The sequence below is a fragment of the Labrus mixtus genome, chromosome 8 (assembly GCF_963584025.1).
Source record: "Labrus mixtus chromosome 8, fLabMix1.1, whole genome shotgun sequence".
Classification (NCBI taxonomy): Eukaryota; Metazoa; Chordata; class Actinopteri; order Labriformes; family Labridae; genus Labrus; species Labrus mixtus.
The window spans coordinates 28,124,703-28,144,730 of NC_083619.1; the positions used below are offsets into that span (position 1 = coordinate 28,124,703).

General features: G+C 42.7%; 2 protein-coding genes across 2 annotated transcripts in view; one reads left to right on the plus strand and one right to left on the minus strand.

Annotated features, from left to right (window-relative positions):
* LOC132978372 (solute carrier organic anion transporter family member 5A1-like) overlaps positions 1 to 7,910 on the plus strand; it is a 39,520-nt gene extending 31,610 nt beyond the window's left edge. Inside the window, exons 9-10 of the mRNA XM_061043530.1 lie at positions 1 to 4,926; positions 5,026 to 7,910. The exon at positions 1 to 4,926 is cut by the window's left edge and continues 557 nt beyond it. The gene's annotated coding sequence lies outside the window, so the exon portion shown is untranslated. The remainder of the gene's footprint in view (positions 4,927 to 5,025) is intronic.
* A 1,371-nt stretch (positions 7,911 to 9,281) lies between these two features.
* On the minus strand, positions 9,282 to 19,137 carry stard3nl (STARD3 N-terminal like). Its single transcript, XM_061045474.1, has 9 exons — positions 18,979 to 19,137; positions 15,157 to 15,514; positions 12,758 to 12,835; positions 12,570 to 12,647; positions 12,006 to 12,059; positions 11,447 to 11,564; positions 11,216 to 11,314; positions 10,226 to 10,301; positions 9,282 to 10,105 (listed from the first exon to the last, which is right to left on the minus strand). Exons 2-8 carry the CDS (start codon positions 15,358 to 15,360, stop codon positions 10,237 to 10,239), a joined length of 696 nt encoding a protein of 231 aa, XP_060901457.1. The 5' UTR covers positions 15,361 to 15,514; positions 18,979 to 19,137; the 3' UTR covers positions 9,282 to 10,105; positions 10,226 to 10,236.
* Positions 19,138 to 20,028: the final 891 nt, after the last annotated feature.

The following is a 20,028-nucleotide window of genomic DNA, read 5'->3' on the forward strand; positions in this document are numbered from 1 at the left end:
TCTGAATCCACTCAGGTGGATTTTAGCCGCTCCACAGCGGAGGTCCTGCTCTCATCCTTAGACTGTGGGCCGGTTAAAAGCTTGAATTGGCTTTCAGGTTTTTTTCAGCATCTGTGGTCTCTTAGGATCCGGATTCCTTCAGAACCTCAGAACAAAAAAATGTTGAAAGCATCGGAGCGTTTTCTTTGTGATCCACCTGCTAGCGCCGCGAGCGGACAAAGGCTTAGCATCCTCACTTTGGACAGAGGAGAGTTCATCGTTCATAAACACCACCTGCCCCTCCCCCCTCCCTCACCTCGGCAACATGTGCCTTCTGTCACCACGGTCCTCACATGTACGGTACACCCATGAATAAAAAAAAACACCCTGACACAGAGGACGTCACTCAGACACCCTGTAGGATAAAAGAGTCACCTGAACAGATACCTCAGCTTTCCCTCCACCTCACGTCTGCGTGCTTCTTCTTCTTCTTCTTCTTCATTGTTTTTTTTTCTTTTGTTTCCCAGACACCACATATCACACGGAACAAAAACAAAAAAAAAACTTGGGATACACTGAAGTTAAGTGTTAAGAACTGGAAACCGATGGCATGGTGCTATGTGAAAAAACAACGTTCAATGTCCACATTTAGTTTTTTTTTCTTAGTTTTTAGGGGGTTAAAAAAAACACTTGAAAAGAACCCAACGGGACGGCAGGTCACTAGGCTAAGCAGCTTGGCAACGCACAGAATGCATTCTTGTCCCATGCAAGGCCTTTTGTTGCTCACCATGGGCACAATGACACGTAGTATTACCGCTGGAAGTCGGATTGTTTTGGCTTTTGCCAGCTTCATACAATGCATCCATACATCGCAGCTGTTTCTCCCTCCTGACTTGGCAACCTGATAAGTGGTTTAACTCAAAAAAAAAAAAGAGAAAAGAAAAGAAAAAAAAAAATACGTAACTGTTTGGACGAGTCGCCTTCACACGTCTGGAAGAACACTGAACTCTACTCGGAGGACGTCAGGAGGTTGGACTCGAAAAGACGGAGTGACTTTTTATTTTATTTTATTTTTTACCAGGCCCCAATGAGAGACGCAGCCAATCATCTACCGACAAAAAACACGACGTTTGTACGGAAACATGTACGCAGATACGTAGTCAACCATCACGTAGAGGTCTTAGTGTAGTCGTCTGTTCTTCGTCAGCTCCGGAAAATAAAAAGCTGCGGGTGAAAAGTGAGCTGGATGAAGAGGAATAGAAAGTCAGCTTCTCGCTCTGCTTATGATGGTTAATTGTTAAACAGTAGTCCCAATGATTTATGGGTAATTCTTGCTGAGAAAAATTAGCATTAGCCGTTTTTTTTTTTTTTGTTTGTTTTTTTTACTCAACATGTCGGACGATGCTGAAGTGTGGAGCGTAAGAAGAAGGTTTAGATATTTAGCAAACTTACTTTCTGAGTGAACACTGTCGAGCTGCAGCTTCTGAAGATTATTCTTTAAAATGGTAGCATCTCATATTTAGCATGCTAGCTAGTTAGCAGCATTTTGGCTGCTTAGTAGTCAATTTAAAAACACTTATTAGTACCTTACTCTACATGAGTCTACAGCTAACAGGTCATTAGCTAAGAGTTTGCCCTCCATACCTCCTGATTACTGGATACTAAGTCAGGAAGTTGTTGAACGTGATTTATAATCTTAGGCCATGTGTCCGCGTTTGTGTGCTGGCAAGGAAAGCGCTGCACATCCGCCCTGTCTCCATGACAACAGTCTGTTGATAACGGCCGCCGTATGACCGACGTGGCTTCGTTGCCTTTAAGTGAATGCTGGAGTAAAAAACGATCTCAAATATAAAACAGACACGGAGCAAAGATCATTTGGGTACAAGACGCAATCTGTGGGCGCCAAAAATACGGGGAATATCATACATTTGGAAAAGAGCGCCGGTGAAGTCGACAGCAGCTTTCTGGAAAGTCGAAAGACTTGAGCGCTCTTAGTGGCCGCGCAAAAAATGCGGAACACTTGGATTAAGGACGCTGGGTTCTATGCTTCCTCTGGGCGGTCGCCTGATGCTGCAAACGCTCTCTCCTTATTGAATACGACAAAAAAGTGCTAAGTGGACACGATGCCTAAGATCATAATGTATGATCAACAACTTTCTCACTTTCTATCAATGAGCAGTAATCAGGAGGATGTTGAAAATGACTGATTAGCTTTAGACTACGGTCATGTAGAGTTAGGGTTCGATCACCAGTATGCACAAACAGCCACGCTCCGCAGGCGCTCCCCGCTCTTCTACCCCCAGATGCGGCCGATCCTATAGGGCGAAGCGTCTCTGTGTGATCGCACCCCTGAGGTGCTTATAAGCGCTAAATAACGACCGATAAGCAGCCACTATGCTACTAATTAGCATGCTAATAAGCAGCTACTAAATGGAGAATATTGTGACGTCTTTTATTTTTTAATCTTAAATAAGTGGAACGATAAGTCCCTGATGATTTCTCAGAGCACACGGTTACAGCTTCAAACGTCTTCAGTTTCAAATATACGCAGCACTTAGGGAGACAAACAGCAACTACTCACATTTAAGAGGCTAAAATGATGAAATATTTCATGTTTTTAAATCAATTTAGAAAACTAGATTTTAAATCAGTCTGTTAATTATCGGCTACGTGTTTTAGCAATAGAGCAGTCCCTAAAAATAGACCTGCTAGTTGAAGTAGTGGACGAGCAGAATAACTTTTAAATGCAATCGTTTCCAACAAGCAGCTATCACACTGTAAACAAAGAAACTCTCTTTGGACTCTAATGAAGTCTTGTTTTCATGTTTAAAAAAACTCTGCCAGGACAGAAATACAAAAGAGAAGTGTTTAAAATCCAAACTTCAGTTTTCACTCCTCACCTGAAGCTTCATTTTGTAGCCTATGATAAAACTTTTAGTGGTGTTTGTGTGCAGGTGGAGTTCGCCCAGCCGCCATCGACCTGCAGATGTCAACATTTTTGTTTCTTCCTGTCGATCGTTGCTTAAAGGTCACATATTCTCCTCCTCCTCTTCAACCAAGTCTCAGAGCTCCTCAAAACATGTGTGTGAAGTTTCTTGTTCTAAATCCACTCTGATCCTGTATTTGATCATGTCTATAAACCCCTCTATTTCAGCCCTGCTCAGAACAGGCTGTTTCTGTGTCTGTACCTTTAAATATGTAAATGAGCTGTGTCTGACCACGCCCCCTCTCTGGAAGGGCTTGGGTGTCTCTGTCTTTCTTGCTCCATGTCCTATTGTTTACGGTGAGAAGGCAGACTCAGAGGGCAGAACAAACACCTAGCTGTGGTAGTGTCACCCACCTGGGGGAGGGGCTACTGCCCTTTGTGATGTCATGAAGGGAAAATCTCCAAACGGCCTGTTTGAACACACATTTTCTGAAAAGTGGAGCAGGCAGAAGACAGAGAGGATGGACTTTTCTCATCATTGGGGGGTTTGTAGACAGATTAGAACATGATGAATTTTACATAATATGTGACCTGAAACCACGAGGCCAATTTGGTATAACTTCTGGAGGTTTCAGTCCTACAGCTTGTTCCTCATCAGAAAAAAAAAAGCCATTAAGTCGAATGCTCAGGAACAAATAAAAAAATGTGAAATGCTGGGCAGAACTCCTGCTGTGGCTCATGGGATGTGATGACTCAGAACTCCTCGAATAAAACGTATAAAAAGATCTTCTTCCAAATGAAACACCAAAACTTTTCTACAAACCAGGATGTTGTAAGAGACACCACAATGCTGCTTTTAAATACTTAACACACGTAGATAAATTGAAACGATCTCCCCACACAGGCGTATCTTAACCACTTCTTTAGAATAGACCACACCCTGATGACCCCTCTTGACCCCTTGTGACCCCTCGATAAGGACTCCATTAGATTGATTTCTTTTTATTTTCTTTATTTTTTATTTGTTACATTTTTTCTTGAATTTTCGAGAGGCAAAATGTTTCAAAAAGCCGTGAAAACCTTCTGCTTTTTATTTGTTTTTTGAGAAAGAGTCAACCTGGTTTAAATTTCATTCTAACCCGAGTTATCAAGATTGTAAAGTTCTGGGTGAATCGGCCGTTTGGAAGCAAAGAAACGTCGTCATAATTAGAATTTCTTAGAACACGGCTGGATTGAACACTTTGAATTCCGCCCCTCTCTAACTCTCTTTCAAATCAAATCAAATCAAATTAATTTACGTTTGTCGTTATGTATTTTTGAGACGCTTTAACTTGTTTTTCAGGTTCATGAGTCCACAGGTTTCTTTACCAATCTTCATTGATTACTCTGTCGTTAAACCTGAGCTAAGTATGATTTAAAAACTTCTCTTTTGATTTGTTTTTAATTAACATTTAACAAGTTGAGTTGTTTTTTAAACTAGAGGGCACAAAATGACCCTCTAGAGATTTGGAATGGGGGAATTCAATCCACATCAAACCAAAGTTAAATATTTAAAACCGTATTTAGCGTGTTCTACGTCACCTTTATTATTACACGTTTCTCTTTAGAATCAAATTATGAAGGAGACTGTGGTCGAGGGTCTGGCGTTGTAGTACTCTAACTTTTTGAAGGTCTCGGTCTCGTCTAGGAATCGAAAGCATTTTTACTCGCTCTTGTCTCGGTCTCATGGGCGGGCTCTGGATTTTAAATCAAGACCGGTCTAAACCAACACTGAGAAGTAATTTTTCCATGTCATAACTGTGATTAGAAATAAAACACCAATTTCTAAAAGAACAAATTACTTCTAGTGGTGATTTGTATCCCTCGGTTACAGCCGCCATCTTCCTGGTGTTACAGTCTAAGTGAGTGACACGCCCTCTGCACACAAGATGATTATTCTTCAGTGATGTTTATGGTCTTGGTCTTGGTTTTGTCTCGGTCTCGGGGCACTCTGGTCTCGGGTATGTCTTGGTCTCGACTCGGTCTAGGTCTCTAAATATCTTGGTCTCGTCCTGCCTTAGTTTTGGTCTTGTCTCGGTCTCGGAGCCCTCTGGTCTCGGGTATGTCTTGGTCTCGGTTAGTGTGGTCCTGACTACAACCCTATGAGGGGCTTCATGGGACATTTCAAAGGTTTATTTGAAGTTGTTTTTTCTGAGCTGTAAGAAGCAGAAAAACAAACTGTGTCAATGTAATAACAAGTTCAAGCATCATTGACACATGTTCCCCTGAAGAGCAGCCTCGTGCTCGTTATTCCAGGAAGTGTTGCGACAGAGTGAATCACCTCTGCACGACAAAACCTTCATGTGAGTTTTTGCCCGATCCTCTGGCGACCCCTTCTGGTCAGAGTTGGAACAGCACGCAGAGACAGTGATGAACGAACATCACGTCTCTGATCAGCAGGCATAAAACATAGACGTCAGATATTTGTTTATGGTCTACTCTGAGGAAAACAAACAAAACAAAACAGGAAGTAAGCGAGGAAAACCCATGTTATCAGTATTTTTTTTACATTTTTGAGATGGGAATTCAGGAAGACGTTTTTATCCGCTGCTTAATTTTCTAGAAAGATGCTCAACATTTTTGTGTGTAAAATGTCACGACGTCAAGACGATAAATAAAAAATGTCTGTTACAATGTCCAGAAAAGAAACGGGACAATAAAACACCCGATTTCAAGTCTGTGAATGAAATTGTTCATTTTCTGTAATGACCTTTTAGACTCTAAAAACTTGAACTACAAAGTTCTTTGTCTCTTGCATTCTCATTGGTTCTGACACCAAAGCGTCAACCTTTGCAGACAACCTCAATCATCACTGATGAGTTTGACAGCTCTGGTAACATTTTAAATCCATCCTTAGGTCTCATTTGTTTCACTCTGGATGGATTTTCTGAGATGAAAAATTATAATAAGATGACATAATAGATTAGAGACACACAACACAATACTCCGTTTACACGTGAAGCCGACGACGTCTAACTGCAGTGAAACTCTGAGGAACTCATCCCTCCATGTTGTGTTTTTTTTTATAATAAAAACTGCTGTTTTAAGTTTGTGTGACACCGGCGACCCTCCTGCTCTGCCGGTGTCACCGAGACGATGAAATGTTGACACCACCACCCTGACACTTAGTCCTTGTTTTAGCTTCGTCTGCTTCAAATCAACAGGAGTAGACGTTGTGTAAAAGCTTTTATGTGGTCACTCTTTCCTCGGATGTAGTTAAGTGAACAATAAGGCTCGACGAATCCCATTAAAAGGTGGAAACCTGCGACGTCTTTGATTGTTTTCTGTTTCTGTCGGCGTCAAACACAGCTTAAGACGTGAAGTAAACTTGACAAAACTGGATTTAAATTAATAAAAAGAAGGTTTCATGTGAAAGAAAAGAGACTTTATTGCTGATTTAGACTTGCAACAATTGGAGTCGCCCCCTGCTGGTCATTTTAAAGAATGCCGTTTTTTTTAGGTGTTTCTTAAAAAAAACTGGAGCCCCTTTCACATTGCCAGTTCAAGGCGGGACTTTTTGTCCCAGAGGTGTAATGTTGGGGCGAAGTTGTTCCTCCCGCTGAGCCGGTGTTCCGTCTTGACGTGCTACCTTGTCAAATGATGCTACCTCTGATTGATTGATTGATTGCAGAGGCTTTTTGTATCCCCTGTCAAATAATGCTCCCAGTACAGAGTCACTTCAAAACACGAGAACTCGCTGCGTTTGCATTGTTAGCAAAAAAGACGCACGTTTTGCTACTCTATAATAAAACCTTTATTTCAGATTTTAGAGGAAGAGCGTAGAAGCACATCTCGATGGGTAGCACTATTTGTTAAAACACCGGCATCACGGGTTATTGAAGAGGTGTAACAGATGTAAAACGGCATCGCTGTAAAACGGTGGGTTGGAACAGCGCTGTTTTTTGCACGTTAAGCTCCCACTGTTCCATCACATGTCTTTTGCAACGACCACTGGGGACAACGGTATCACACAGTTGAGGGTTCAATGTGTCAGTACAAAGGTGTAATGACGAAAGAGCTTCGTTAAGTTGCTGTTTGGGGGGAAAAAAGGGTCCAAGAAGCATCGTCCAGCAACGGCCTCAAAAACAATCAGACGTTCTTATCGTTTCCCTTTCTCTCCGTGTTTCACAGAAAGAACGCGAGATGTTTCCACAAGTGCTGCACTTCTCCTTCTAACACCACTTTCTCCTTATTGGTTTTTTCTCTTAAAATACCAAAAACTTGTATTTCTGTTTAATGAACAGCTTCTCTAACGCCCACATTGATATTTGTTTTTTTGTTTCTTTACGTCAGAAGATTTATCCAAAGGCATCCGGTCCTTTTCATGATCTTCACCCAAGTCCAGTTACCTTTGGATCATGCTTTCAAATTTTTGTTCCTTTATCTGTTTTTGTGTCTCAACGTACTCTTCCTGCAGAATTAAGATGAAAACATGCCGTACGTTTGCCTTTTTCCTTCTAGTGTTTCCAGGTTTACAGACACAAGCTCTTTTAAAAAGCATCAAAAATATGTTTTCTTGCACTCTTAAAAAAGCAGGTGGTGTCAGTATTTCATCCTCCAGTTGTGATTTTTCTCCAAGTCCACTGACGTGTGGACACCGGCTCCAGAAAATCACCGCCTCACTCTTTTAAAAAAAATGTTAATTCCTCCTCTGGTGGACGAAGGAGTCGTTCACCTCCACGTGTCATGTAGATGTTTTTTAATATATGTGGCATCATCTCCATCTGTAGGCACTCCTTCAGGCAGGTTTAAGGTAGAATATTCTGAGTTTACTTTCTTCTTCTTTTTGAAATCAGTATTGTATTTATTTAAAAAAAAAAAAAGACAGTGTTCATGACTGACTGACTGAAAGGCTACGCTGGTGAGAGGCGAGATGTAGATTTGTGGACGCTCCGTTTACAAACGCCTTTGGATACTTGACTTCTGTCAATAAAAATGTGAAAAATAATAAAACAGTATTACGGAACAGTCTGGTTTTGTGGGTTTTATTCTGTGTGGTAACACAGCAAGGTCAATGTGTCGCCCTCTAGTGGTTCAAAATAAATCCACGTCAGATTACCACTGATGGGACTTTAGCTTGTATATTTCTTTTATAGTCTTCTGACTGCAGGTCACACCTACACATTCACACACTGATGGTAGAGGCTGCTGTGGAAAGAGTCCATCAGAAGTAACTAAACCCATTCATACACCACAGACGAAGCAGCGGGGGTAATTGGGGGTTAAGTGTTGTAAGGCGGCTGGTACAGGAGGAGACGCTAGCTGCTTGGAGGTGGCAATAAGCCACGGGATAGCTGGTTAGCATCAGTCAGAGCCCCCGTCCTATAATAATTCTGTTACAGTGTCTTGCCCAAGGACACATCGGACATGTTGCTGCAGCAGCTGGGGATTGAACCCCCAACCGACTCTACCAACTGAGCCACAGCCGCCAGAGTTTTTTTTTTTTACAGTGTATTGCGTCCTGCCTGCGTTTGCTCTCCATAAGGACGGTTTTCCTGCACACACAAACGCCTGCTGCTGCGTGATCATATGAACAAAAGGGGCTTTTCTGGCCGAGTGAGTTTTTGCAATCAGTGGACTCGCCCCCTGCTGGCCATTTTAAAGAATGCAGTTTTTAAAAAAGGAGCCTATTTCACATTGCTAGTTCAAGGCGGGACTTTAACACCTCTGTTACGCCTCCTCGTCAGTGTAAATGTCACAGAGGTGTAATGTTTGGACGAAGTTGTTCTGAGGCGGTGTTAAGTCAAGGTGTGCTACCTTGTCATAAAGTGCTACCTCAGCGCGTTCATGTTTACAGTGTACTATCCTGCACACACAAAAGCATGTTGATGCTTGATTGGTCAATTCCTGGTTTTTCTTTCTGTTATTCTCCAAATTCTCACACCAAAGTCTGGTCCTCCATTTACATCTAAAGGGGTTTACCTGTTCATGGTCGCTGGGGGCTGGAGCCGATCCCAGCTGTCATTGGGCGAGAGGCGAGGTACACCCTGGACTGGTCGCCAGTTGACACAGAGAGACACTAATGCTGCACTCAGGTGCTCCTCAAATGTCTCTGTTACAACTTAAATTTGAGCTAAACGTTGATGTGCAATACTTAAATTATTTAGAGGATTTCAACATTAACAAAATATCTCGTCTCCCCACATGAAGACGAATGTGACGTCTAGTCGAGCCCCTAATTCTTTGCTGAGTTTCCAAGTTGTTTGGGATTCAAACCAGGAACGTTCTCGCTGTGAGGTAACAGCGCTAACCACTGTATCAGGATAAAAAGATATCATAGCAATCTCTTCCTTCATGACATTAAAAGTCTGGCAGACAGAAAAAAAGACAAATAGAAAAAGTTTCACATTTTAATGATTCTGTTACAGACAAGCTTTTTCATAAAAACAAGTTGCTCGGCTTGCAGGGCATGCGTAAAGATATGAACGTGTGTTTTCACATGTTGAGCGTTTTGAGAGCAGTTTATAGTTCGGGCAGTTTCTCAGAACCATCATGCTTTCGAGGAAGCAGATTTCTCACAAAACAACACTTCACATCTTTTCAGGGGCAAACATCGCTCTTCAAATCGTTAGAATGCTATTTTCTTTTTTTTTTGGCAAAATCTGTAATCAACACTGTAAATTATAAATATTTAACCTCTTCTTTGTTACAAAACAGAGTCTGTTAGCTCAATACTGGCCACAAGAAACAAAAAAACTGTCCTTCATGCAGTTTGTGGAGCTCAGTTTACATTGACTTAAAATCAGAGCATGTGAAAAACGATCCAAAAAAAAAAGAAAAAGTAAACATGACGTGACTATAAGACTTTAAGTTGTGTCTCACTGAAATCAACGTTAAGGTTTTGATTTCATTTAAATTCTTCCTCTCCTAAATCTGGTTTGTCTCCATTCTCGTGTTCCCGTTGAAGAAGGTGCTCTAAGTGCCGGGGGGGGGAAACACCCACAAACTCGTGAAGCAGAATAAACTTTGGAAGCAGCACTTTTCAAGTCTGGGTGGTTGTGTACATGCAAAGGGTGCGGACATCACACAAACGGGAGGTGCAATCGTGGGTTTGAGTACACAGAAAGTCGTTCAAGTCGATATAAAAACTAAAAATGGCAAAACGTGTAAGGCAGAGTTTTCCCTCCAGAGGACGGCGGGAGCAGGAGAAAACCTTCAGCGGTGAGGATCCTGAAGAGAGCGAAGAGAGGTGAAGTAACTCTGACACCTAGTGTTTAAAATGGGTACTGCACTCATAAACAGCAGCTCTCTGTATGTAATCTTTAACACATGCTTCAGGAGACGGTTACCTGTTAAGTCACCTGCTGAATGAGCCCTTTTTCTGGATCGTGTTTATCATCCAGGTCCTCATCAGAGTCTGAGTACGAGAGAGAGAAGATACAACAGGAAATTAAAAATCCAGAGGTCTGTGATGAGAAGTGAGTTCAGCACACACGGGGAGTTCTCGTGGTTATCTGGCTTCACCGCTAAAGGCCCCGACACACCAAGCAGACGGCAAAGAACTAGTGGCGAAAAGTTGCACTTGAACACACCGCAAAGACTACAGCCGACGGTCAACCACCACGTACGTTCTGCTCATGTGTGAGAGGAAATAACTTTCCATGCCAGCAGGGGGCGGTAGTCCGTTGTTATCACACAGCGGTGTGACCATTTTCACACCGCTGTCACTCACCACTCGTGTTATAGGTCGTCTACTGATGGAGAATAATGTCTGATGAAAAGTAGAAAATGGCGCTGGCGTTGTCAGTTCTTTGTCTTTTAGTGGAAAAAGAAAAGAAGAGGAGGAGGAGACGAATAAGGAGAAACCGCACTAATGAAGCGGCGTGCTCAAGGGGCTTTCATGAACCTGAGAGGAGAGCTGGAGAGAAATGAGACCTCCCAACAGCCAATCAGAGAGACTCCTCTCACCGACCACCGGCGCCGATTCAACATGTCGGAAGTAGGAAACTTTTGAGGAACTATGTATGTGTATTTCGACCGCTGGAACCACAGTTAGCTCTGGGGTAAAAGATCGACCACACAACATCCTGTGTTTCCATGGCAACCATAAACATGTCATGTCAAGACACGGGCCGCTACAACTTATACAATGAAGGATTTCTCTGGCTTTGATAACGGTCGGAAATATTCGAGGTGATGCGAGTACCGAATTAAAATTTTACATATTTAATTATTCTAGTGAAAACATTCGACAGATTACACCTTTAAATCATCAAACTGAGCGTGTGAAAGGAGCAGACACAGGTTCAGATAAGTTTGAGATGTCCTGACCTGCCACGGACTCTGGCGGCGAGTAGAACTGTCCGTCAGATAAAGGACCCGGGCCCATGAGAGCAGCTCGCTCTGTGGCGTCCATGATGGACAGATATCCTGAAAAGAGAGAAAGGACGTTCTATTAGGGCACAAAGACTGAACTGAAGGCCATCGTCTGCAGAATCAGCATGAAGTACGTCTTAAGGCGTGTGATTACGGCGATGTACGGGTCACGGGCCTCAGACTCACTGTTTTCGTCTTCGGCCTCCTGAGGAAGAACCTTGAAGTCGAGCAGCCATGTTTCAATCCAGGCCAACACGAAGGAGATGATGGGCAGCAGGTACCCGAAGGCCCCCTGGGACAGCAGCTACACACACAAACACACACACACACACACACACGAGATTCATTTATTAAATACAATCCATGAAGCGGGGTGGTACTGCTAATTCATGTTACATCTAAAAAAGAAGGAACGGACGTAAAAAAGAGCCAAAAAATAAAACTAAAAAAACGCTGAAACAAGAAACTGAACGAGTTGAAAAATGAGACAGAAACTCATCTGGAGAAAGCAACAAACATAAAAAGCCTAAATTAATCAAAGCTATGATGAAAAAGCTCATAAAAGGAAGTTAAATTCGCTTTTTAGTCAGTAGTTTAATTGTGAATGGTAGTTCCGATATCAACCAGCAGGTGGAGCACTAGCTTTTCACTAAGCCTGCTGGTGATGCAGAGACAGAGTAATGACGCAATGGTTGACACACAAACAAAGAGAGACGATGCCGTTTGGATTGCGGGCGACTCTTACCTTTGATAAAATGACTTTCACAATCAGGAAAGCACAGCTGGTTGCCGTGGTGATCTGTGCAGACACAGGAAACACTGATCAGAGACACTCAAGACACTGCAGGCGTGGAAATAATCAGGTGTTTGATCTTTGTCAACAAAAGACATGTGTTTTCTAAAAATAAAAATTAAAAATCTCAATTAAGTCCTTATTGTGAGATCAAAGAAAGATCTTTAGTTTGTCTCCTAAGACAAGACCGGGCGTAAAAAGAAGGACGAGGAAGTGGCTGATGAAGCAACAGAGTCCGCTATACGGCGCTATAATGAGAACATTTGCCTTTATATCAAAGCAATGAGTATTTTCAATCACAGAATCTACAAAAGAGTTGAAGAAGAACAAACTGGAGAACTGAAAATATAACGCAGCAGTTTAAAAACGTGCACAGAAGTCATGGCGGTGGCGTGCTGAGGTCGTGAAAAAACGTCACTTCTCCCCTCCCCCTCCCACTCGCTCGAGTTGAATTCTCCTGATCACATCCTGCTGCGTTCTCACAATCAGATCGCTTTCTTCTGATTTAAAACTTACTGCGATGGCCCACCAGTGACGGAGTTTGCAGACGGCGTACGCCAGGATGAGAGTGGCGAACCTGAAAACAGCCAGGAGCTGAGCGGGAAGAAGAAGCAACAACGGGATGGACAGAAGGTTAAAGAGGGGAAGTTGTAGTATGAACAACAATAACAACAATAAAAGGAATAAGGGAGAGTAAAACTTACAAAAATGTCAAAGAAGGAGGCGCGGTAGTCGTAGTGCAGGACTTCTTTATCCAGCTGCTTCTGAATCCCCCCGTTCACCTGTCGGACACGGACAGGTGATGAAAACACTCGCCAAAACGTTAACCAGAGATGAACCGATTGAGAAAATCAGGGCAAATACCAATGTGTGAAATTTAACCACTCACATTTTGTCATTACCTCTGTGGGTATAAGAGTCCCAACAATCCAACAGGTGACCTCCTCTGCCCAATAATAAATAAAAACTCTCCGCTGACTTTTCAAAAAGCATCTCCAATATTGATCCTAGTTTGAGCACGTTTCTGCTCGTGGAGCTTATTAGAAACATGCAGAGGCTTTTTAGGTCGGGTACAATCACTTCTATCTGAACCACTTCTCTTGACCCGCTTCCATCGCTGCAACACCTGTTGACCTGATAACTGCTCTCATATCTGGCAAACCGAGGGGCGTCCAAAACGGGCCGTGTGGGGGGGACGCCTTAAAACCGCCTACCTTCTCTGGTCCAAACAAATCCAGAGCATTCAGGAGCAGAGGCGCTGCTTGTCAACAGGCAAGGGTAGGCAACTGCTTGGGGCACCGGGCCAGTAGGGGACCCCCCTAAGTGGCCCCATCTGATTACACTCACTCATATTTGACTGAATGGGGGAGAGACACTTTAATAACTTAACTGCAGCTAACAAAGAAAGATCGTTGGTGTCAGATCATTTATGACATAATGGGGACGAACGCTGTTTGGAGGGGTCCCCTGTAAATGTCTGCCTCGGGCCCCAACAGACTCCAGAATCGCCACTGTTCAGGACCAGAACCGAACACTTAGAAGGACGACATATCGGCTGCTGCATTGTTTTTGCTGGATTTGAAGATTGTTGCATGTTTTAGAAGAGAAACGTCTCGCTTTAAACATTAGAGTTGCTTAGTTGATTAGAGGCGCTTTTCTAAAAAAAAAAGGAAGAAAGCCGTTGGGGACATGTTCAAGTTCCAGTCTAACAGGTTTCAGTCACAGAGAAAACCAAAAGTTCTGCTTTGAAACAGAGCAGAAATATTATTTAACTTGTGTCACTGAAATTCCCTTTCGAGAACTGGTTATACAAAAAGTATGTGTGTCACATATTCCACATATTTGCATCGGTTTCCTTTGCTGAAACTGGAGCTCTCTGTGTGCTGCAGTAAAACATACTTCCTCATTGGGGGAAGTGAATGAACAACTGAATGACCTCGATTCACTTCTCCAGCGGCGTCTGACCCGTTTCTGTTTTTGCCTTTGACACAAATTAAAATGAAACTATAAATTTAGAACGGCCGATACAGGTGAGGTTACATTATATGAGAGTTAATAAAGCTATCAGAGAAAGACGTACAAATAGAGCCAAGTCATAATAAGAGGTCAGCTGACTTCATCACCTGACACATATTATATAAAACAGTTAATGTTTAGTTGAGAGGACAACACGTCTGACCTTAGACAAGTCAAATAAAATCAAACCCATTAAAGTCCACGACCCAGTTCTACCTTCTTACGAGTCCAAGGATCACTGTTTTTTTGGTTACTATTTATGACAACGCTGTTTTCAGGCCTTGTGTCCACCTGGTGTTTTTTATTTGAGCACCATCCTCTTTTTTCAAATTGTTTTCAAAGAGTAGAGAGTGTGTGCAGCAGCAGCAACTTTTCAGAAAGGCGCTGTTGACGTCACTGGCGCTCTTCTAAGAATCTAAGATATTCCCCGTATTTTTCCCGTGTCTTGTACCCACATCCTCTTTGCTCCTTGCCTGACCAGGAAAACAACTCTCTCAAATATAAAACCTGCAGAAATAATCAACAGAGCAGTGTCGGCCGTACAGCGGCTGTTGTCAAAAACCCCGTTTCCACCAAGCGCTCTGGTTCAGTTCGATATGGAAATCATTTATTTGTGTCCACTGTCAAAAACGGGGAATGGTACCAAACAAACCGATCCATACCGTCCTGCTAACCTTCTGTTTGAGCGCCAAGTGTACCGATACTACCCTGAAGGCTGGAGCCAGACACACTAGAATCGTCAGCAGCATGAAGAACAAACAAACGTCTGCTGGACGTCCTCCATCGTTGCCCTTTGCTTACTGAGTACGTGCTTCACCGTTCCCCACTGCTATGATATCAATTACAAAGCACTCAGAGCGGCCAAGAGGCTGGGCGCCAAGGTTTTTCTGTGGGCGGTCGCCTGCTTCTGCAAACACTCGTCATGTCGTCATTGAAAACAATTGAAAAAAAGACGCTCAGAACCAAATGGTAGGTGGACACACGGCCTTACACCTCTGTTATTAGAATCTGTTTCAATCCGTTCGGCAGCACCGACATGCACCACTTGGACTTTGAAAAGGTCATAACACAAGAAGGTAAGTCTTACATTGAGCTCTATGATCCAGAGCAGGGTGATGAACAAGAGGTCAAAGGTGACGAAGAGGCAGAAGGTCCTCCTCACGTCCGAGATGCACTTCTTGTCCCCGGATTCGTAGGACTCCACCCGCGCGCAGATGGGCGTTGTGTTTATAGACCCCAACCTCCTGGCGGTCAGCCGAGAGTCGGCACTGCTGCTGCATCGGCTATCCATCCCCACAGCCCTCCTCCGGCCGGGCCAGCCCCGCCCGCTGGTCAAGAGAAGGTGGACTCAGGTTGAGTCAGAGGAGGCGGATCATTGGAGCAGGGAGCCGTGCGGGTTCAGGGGACGTGGACTTACTGGTTGGAGGTAAACGTCATCACTGCATCTGCAGGACGAAGCAGAAAGTCGGACGACTTGATTAGAACGGAAGAAAATAATCCTCCAAATACTTCAAAGCTGTTCTTCAAATCAAATCAAATCAAATCAACAAATAATTAATTAGATGCCTTTAACCAATTTTATTTGAAGGCACATTTCAAAGCACTCAACGTCACCTTACAAAGCAACGATAAAAACAAACATGGCGACAAAGAAATGAACATTAAAGAGACAAATGTAGAGTGTAAAATCATTGAAAAGGATTCATGATCAAGCAGAATGCGCCAGTTTAAAAAAGATGAAACCGAAGTGAGAGTTGTTGTTACAGAGGGAGAGGGAGTTCCAGAGGCAGCGGGGGGGGGGGGGGGAGACGAACTCTGAGGAAGATGAACTACCATAACCCTAACATTTAAGCACACATTTGCTGGACATGCTCGCGGTACAGAGAGATTCTAAAAGAATTGAAGTGAAAATCAGAATATATAAAATATATGTCTTAAGGTCATGTACTTTCATATCCCCAAATCCAAGATCCCACACTCTCCACAGCTTCCTCTTAATGCTCCAAGTCGACCGATATGCGTGATCAGACGAGCCCGATGGGAAGTATTTCTGTGAGAAAAGTTCAGAATTTAAAGTAGCAGAATCTCAAAGGTTATTTAAGTTTCAGAAAATCTCTTTGAAATCAGGATTTGTGGTAGGAACACGCGTGGAGAGCAGAGGCATTTCTCAGGACAGAAAAACACATGAAAGACGCTCATGCACTGCTGGAAACAAATGAGTGCACTTCAAGTATTTCATTGAGGTATTTAGTATTTCACGCCTTTATTTTGGTAGCGGTGGGGTGGCAATCTGCCCCGTCCAAATGAGTCCAAGTGAGAAACTTGAGAATTGAACAGGAACACCAAATGGTTTTGTTAGCATTTCTGTGAAGCAACTTTAAACACGTCAGGCTGTTTCTTGACTTTAAATCTTAGTTGACTTGTGGTCACAGGATTTCTGCGGATTAGTGGATTCCTCAGAAGAATTTGTGCAACTGTTTCTCTTGTGACATTGTCCGTCTGCACTCAGGCAGAAAGGAGCTTGAAGTCTCACTGCTTATTTGAGACCAAAGCATATTTCTGTGATAGCAGAAAGCAGATATCATTCCTTAAGTATGACTAATGACTGCCTGATAATTCCTTTATAAAAAAATAAATAAAAGAGGTTAAAATAACATCCACTTTGTAAGATTACATTTCATGAAGCTGTTTTTACAGATTCCTTTGGGCCAGTTGCAGAATCTTAAAAATCAAGACATTCATTTGTTCTACCGTTACAAGAGTGAGGATTTAAAGCTTTTCTGTGCAGATAGGAAAGAAAAATTACTGTAAAATACGTGATATAAAACGCAGTCTGTTTTGGAGGTCGTGCAAAGAGAAAAAGATTAAAGTGTCGTCCTGCATGACGACTTCTATCGTGTTCAGTGAAGTCTACAGCGTGCAGTTTGTGTGCCGCTGTGTCGCTCTTTTAGGACCATCTGTTTTCACTTTGTAGCGTTTGCACTCCTACTAGATACATTACGGTAGTCGAGCTTTCAGCCTTTGGTGAAAGTTTCTGAATATCGACATAGGTGTATAGTTAGTATAGGTGCTGGGCGAACCCGAGGAAGCTACAGGAGAAACACGTTGTTTGTTCACAATAAAATACAGTAAAGTTTTTCAGTGTGCCACCAAGTTTTGATTCATTTTTGATGGTATGTTCCTGCACCTGAGAACCTATAGGCTGCGTACAGGGTACCCTGTCTGCCATTTAATACAGGAGTCTTTCAATCAGAAGAGCACTGCATGAGTTTTATTTAAAATGTGCCACCGCTTGATATAAATGCACAAGGGAGGAAGAAAAGCTGTTTAAAAAGCTGAATGGGTGACTTCCATGTCTTCTGCAGCCAGCCTCAAGCGGACACTGGAGCAACTGCAGTTTTTGACGCCTCATTTTTTTAAAACACCGTCGAGGTGAACGTAGAGAAAACACTGCGCAAATGTCACTCAGAGATCAGGAAGTTCATTTACTGAAAAGGAATGGAGAAGTGGTCACAGAGGCTCTTTTTCTATTTCTATGGTTTAGTTCATGTTGGACGCTAACACCGCTGCAGAGAAGAAGACAAAGCCGGGGGGAGCTTTAGCAGCACAAGGAGAAAGAACTCGCTGCTGACTGAAATGGCTGTTTAAAAAAAAAAAAGTGAATCTTTTCTCTTTGTTTAAAGCCTGGCTGACGTGTTCCCTGCTCATGAGGTATTTTTGGTCGTTCCTGTTATTGTTCTCATTGTTTTGGAGCTGCACATTGTGGAAATCTGTTTCCTAAATAATCATAACGTAGCAGAATGTATGTAAACTAGAGATGCACCGATTGGGAAAATACTGAAGCAGATGTTTGTTTCAATACTTCTTTTGGTGTAATACTTCCAACAATGCCGACATTGAAAATGTAAACAAGTCAGAGTTTGTCCAACAGGTGAATTCTTCTGCCCAATAATAATAAAAAAGGCATTTTTATTCTCTCTACAGAGAAGTGATGTCTACGGGGAAAACTCAGGGGGGGGGGGGGGGGGGGGTCATTACATTTAAAGAGACACACACACCAAAACGGAGCGTTCTGAGAGAGCTGGTTTATACAGGGTCACAAACCTCCTCTGGTGCTTGATTCATGTTATATTTTGAACAAAGCACAGCACAGATGTTTCATTTAGACCACAGGGGGACTGTTTGAAAAGGTGGAGGAGGGGGGGGTGATATGTCCTCTTTAACTCAAGTCATAATTTGACTGATCAGCTTTCACTTTTATCGGAGTCATATTTGACCAGGAGTATCTGCATACTCTTATTTAATCCACCACTGCACACAGTATGCCTGTCACCACATCCCCGTTACATGATACGATTTGCATTTTTTTTTATTAAATGTAAGACTCTACCACCTCCATCTCTTCAGGCCCGATGTGATGATGACACACAGAAACACTTGGGTGAAATGGGTGAACAGTGTGCCTGTGACTCTGCAGCTCTGAAGAGAAACTAGATCACCAAATGTGCATGCAAAGGGGTTGAGGAAGCTGCACATCCAGACTGCACTGGATGAAGCTTTCAATGCAACACTTTCACAGCTCAAAACAGCCGATTAGAAATTGCAGCAGGAAACGCAAAGTGCAACAAAAACACCACCTGACTGAGGAGGAGAGGACGATGACCACAACTACCTCTAACAGCACTGAGGGTTCATACGAGTAAATAACATGCTTTCATATAACGAACAGAAGAGGAAGAAATACACTGAAATAAACACACAAGCTGCACCTGAGATGTTGCACACAGTAAAAGGAGTTCAACAGCATCATGCAGGTCGTTTTTAAAGCTAGCTAGCGAGTTAGCTTGAAGACGTGTATTCAAAAGGTTTTTTTTAAAGCATATTTAATACTCAAAGAAGTCGCTCTCACCTTCTAATCTCTCTGCTTCGGCGATTTAAATGTTCTCAATCGGAAGGCAGGACGTTTCTGTCGGGCAAGTTTTTTTTAACCTCAACACAGCGGACGAGTCATCTGTTTCCCCTCGTTCCGCTCGGACAGGATGGCGGAAGCAGGCAGAGAAAACATGAAAGCGCGAAGGATTCTGGGAGATGAAGTCTGTGTCTGAGCGGATCTTAAAGGTGCACTGTGGAGTTCTGGTGGAGAAATGTAAAAGCTGGAGAAATGTACAGATTTTGTGGTATATGTTCGTAACTCTATACACAAACTGTCCTCAGAGGAACATTTGGTCCCTGGAACTGTTTGAAGATAAATGTCCCACGACAGTGAAACCGTAACTCTCCTGGTAGCTTTTTAGCTCCAGACATTGTCCAGAGACTTTATTAGAATAAAGTTTGTGTATTTAGTGCAGAAAACATGAAAATTGTTTCACTTCTCCAACTTTCAAATTTCACTACCACATCTACATAGTGCACCTTTAAGGTTTAAGGTCGCCACGATGGAGTCGTTTTCCCCACCAACATTAAACATTTTTTTATAAGCTAAACTGATGATTAAACAGAAAAAAAGGAGCAAAACCCAAAGTGAAAATTTGCAAAGCAATCCAACAAAGCATGGAAAATGATGAACAAAAAAAATTGGGGGCATTGCTGAGGCTACGTCCATGTATATGCAGACTACGGTTTTGGCGTTCACCATATTGGAAATGTAGCGTCCTACAGGGTGTAGCTAGCTACCTATAAAGAAATGATCTATTGATACCAAATTAATATTTTTTGTAGAGATGAACTCGGATCGGTATCAGGTCTGATATTGACATAATGTACATTTCAGGTTACATTGTAGGACACTTGAAACATTCTGCATTTGTGTGGGGGATTTTTGAGACTCCTATGCCGTGGTTCAATTCACAAATACATTTTTTTTGCAGGGAATTGTCTGCAGCCAATCAGATGTCTTCTTTCTATTCAGCCAATCACAGTAGCGTAGACACAGGGGTATGATTTAATATGATCACTAAGC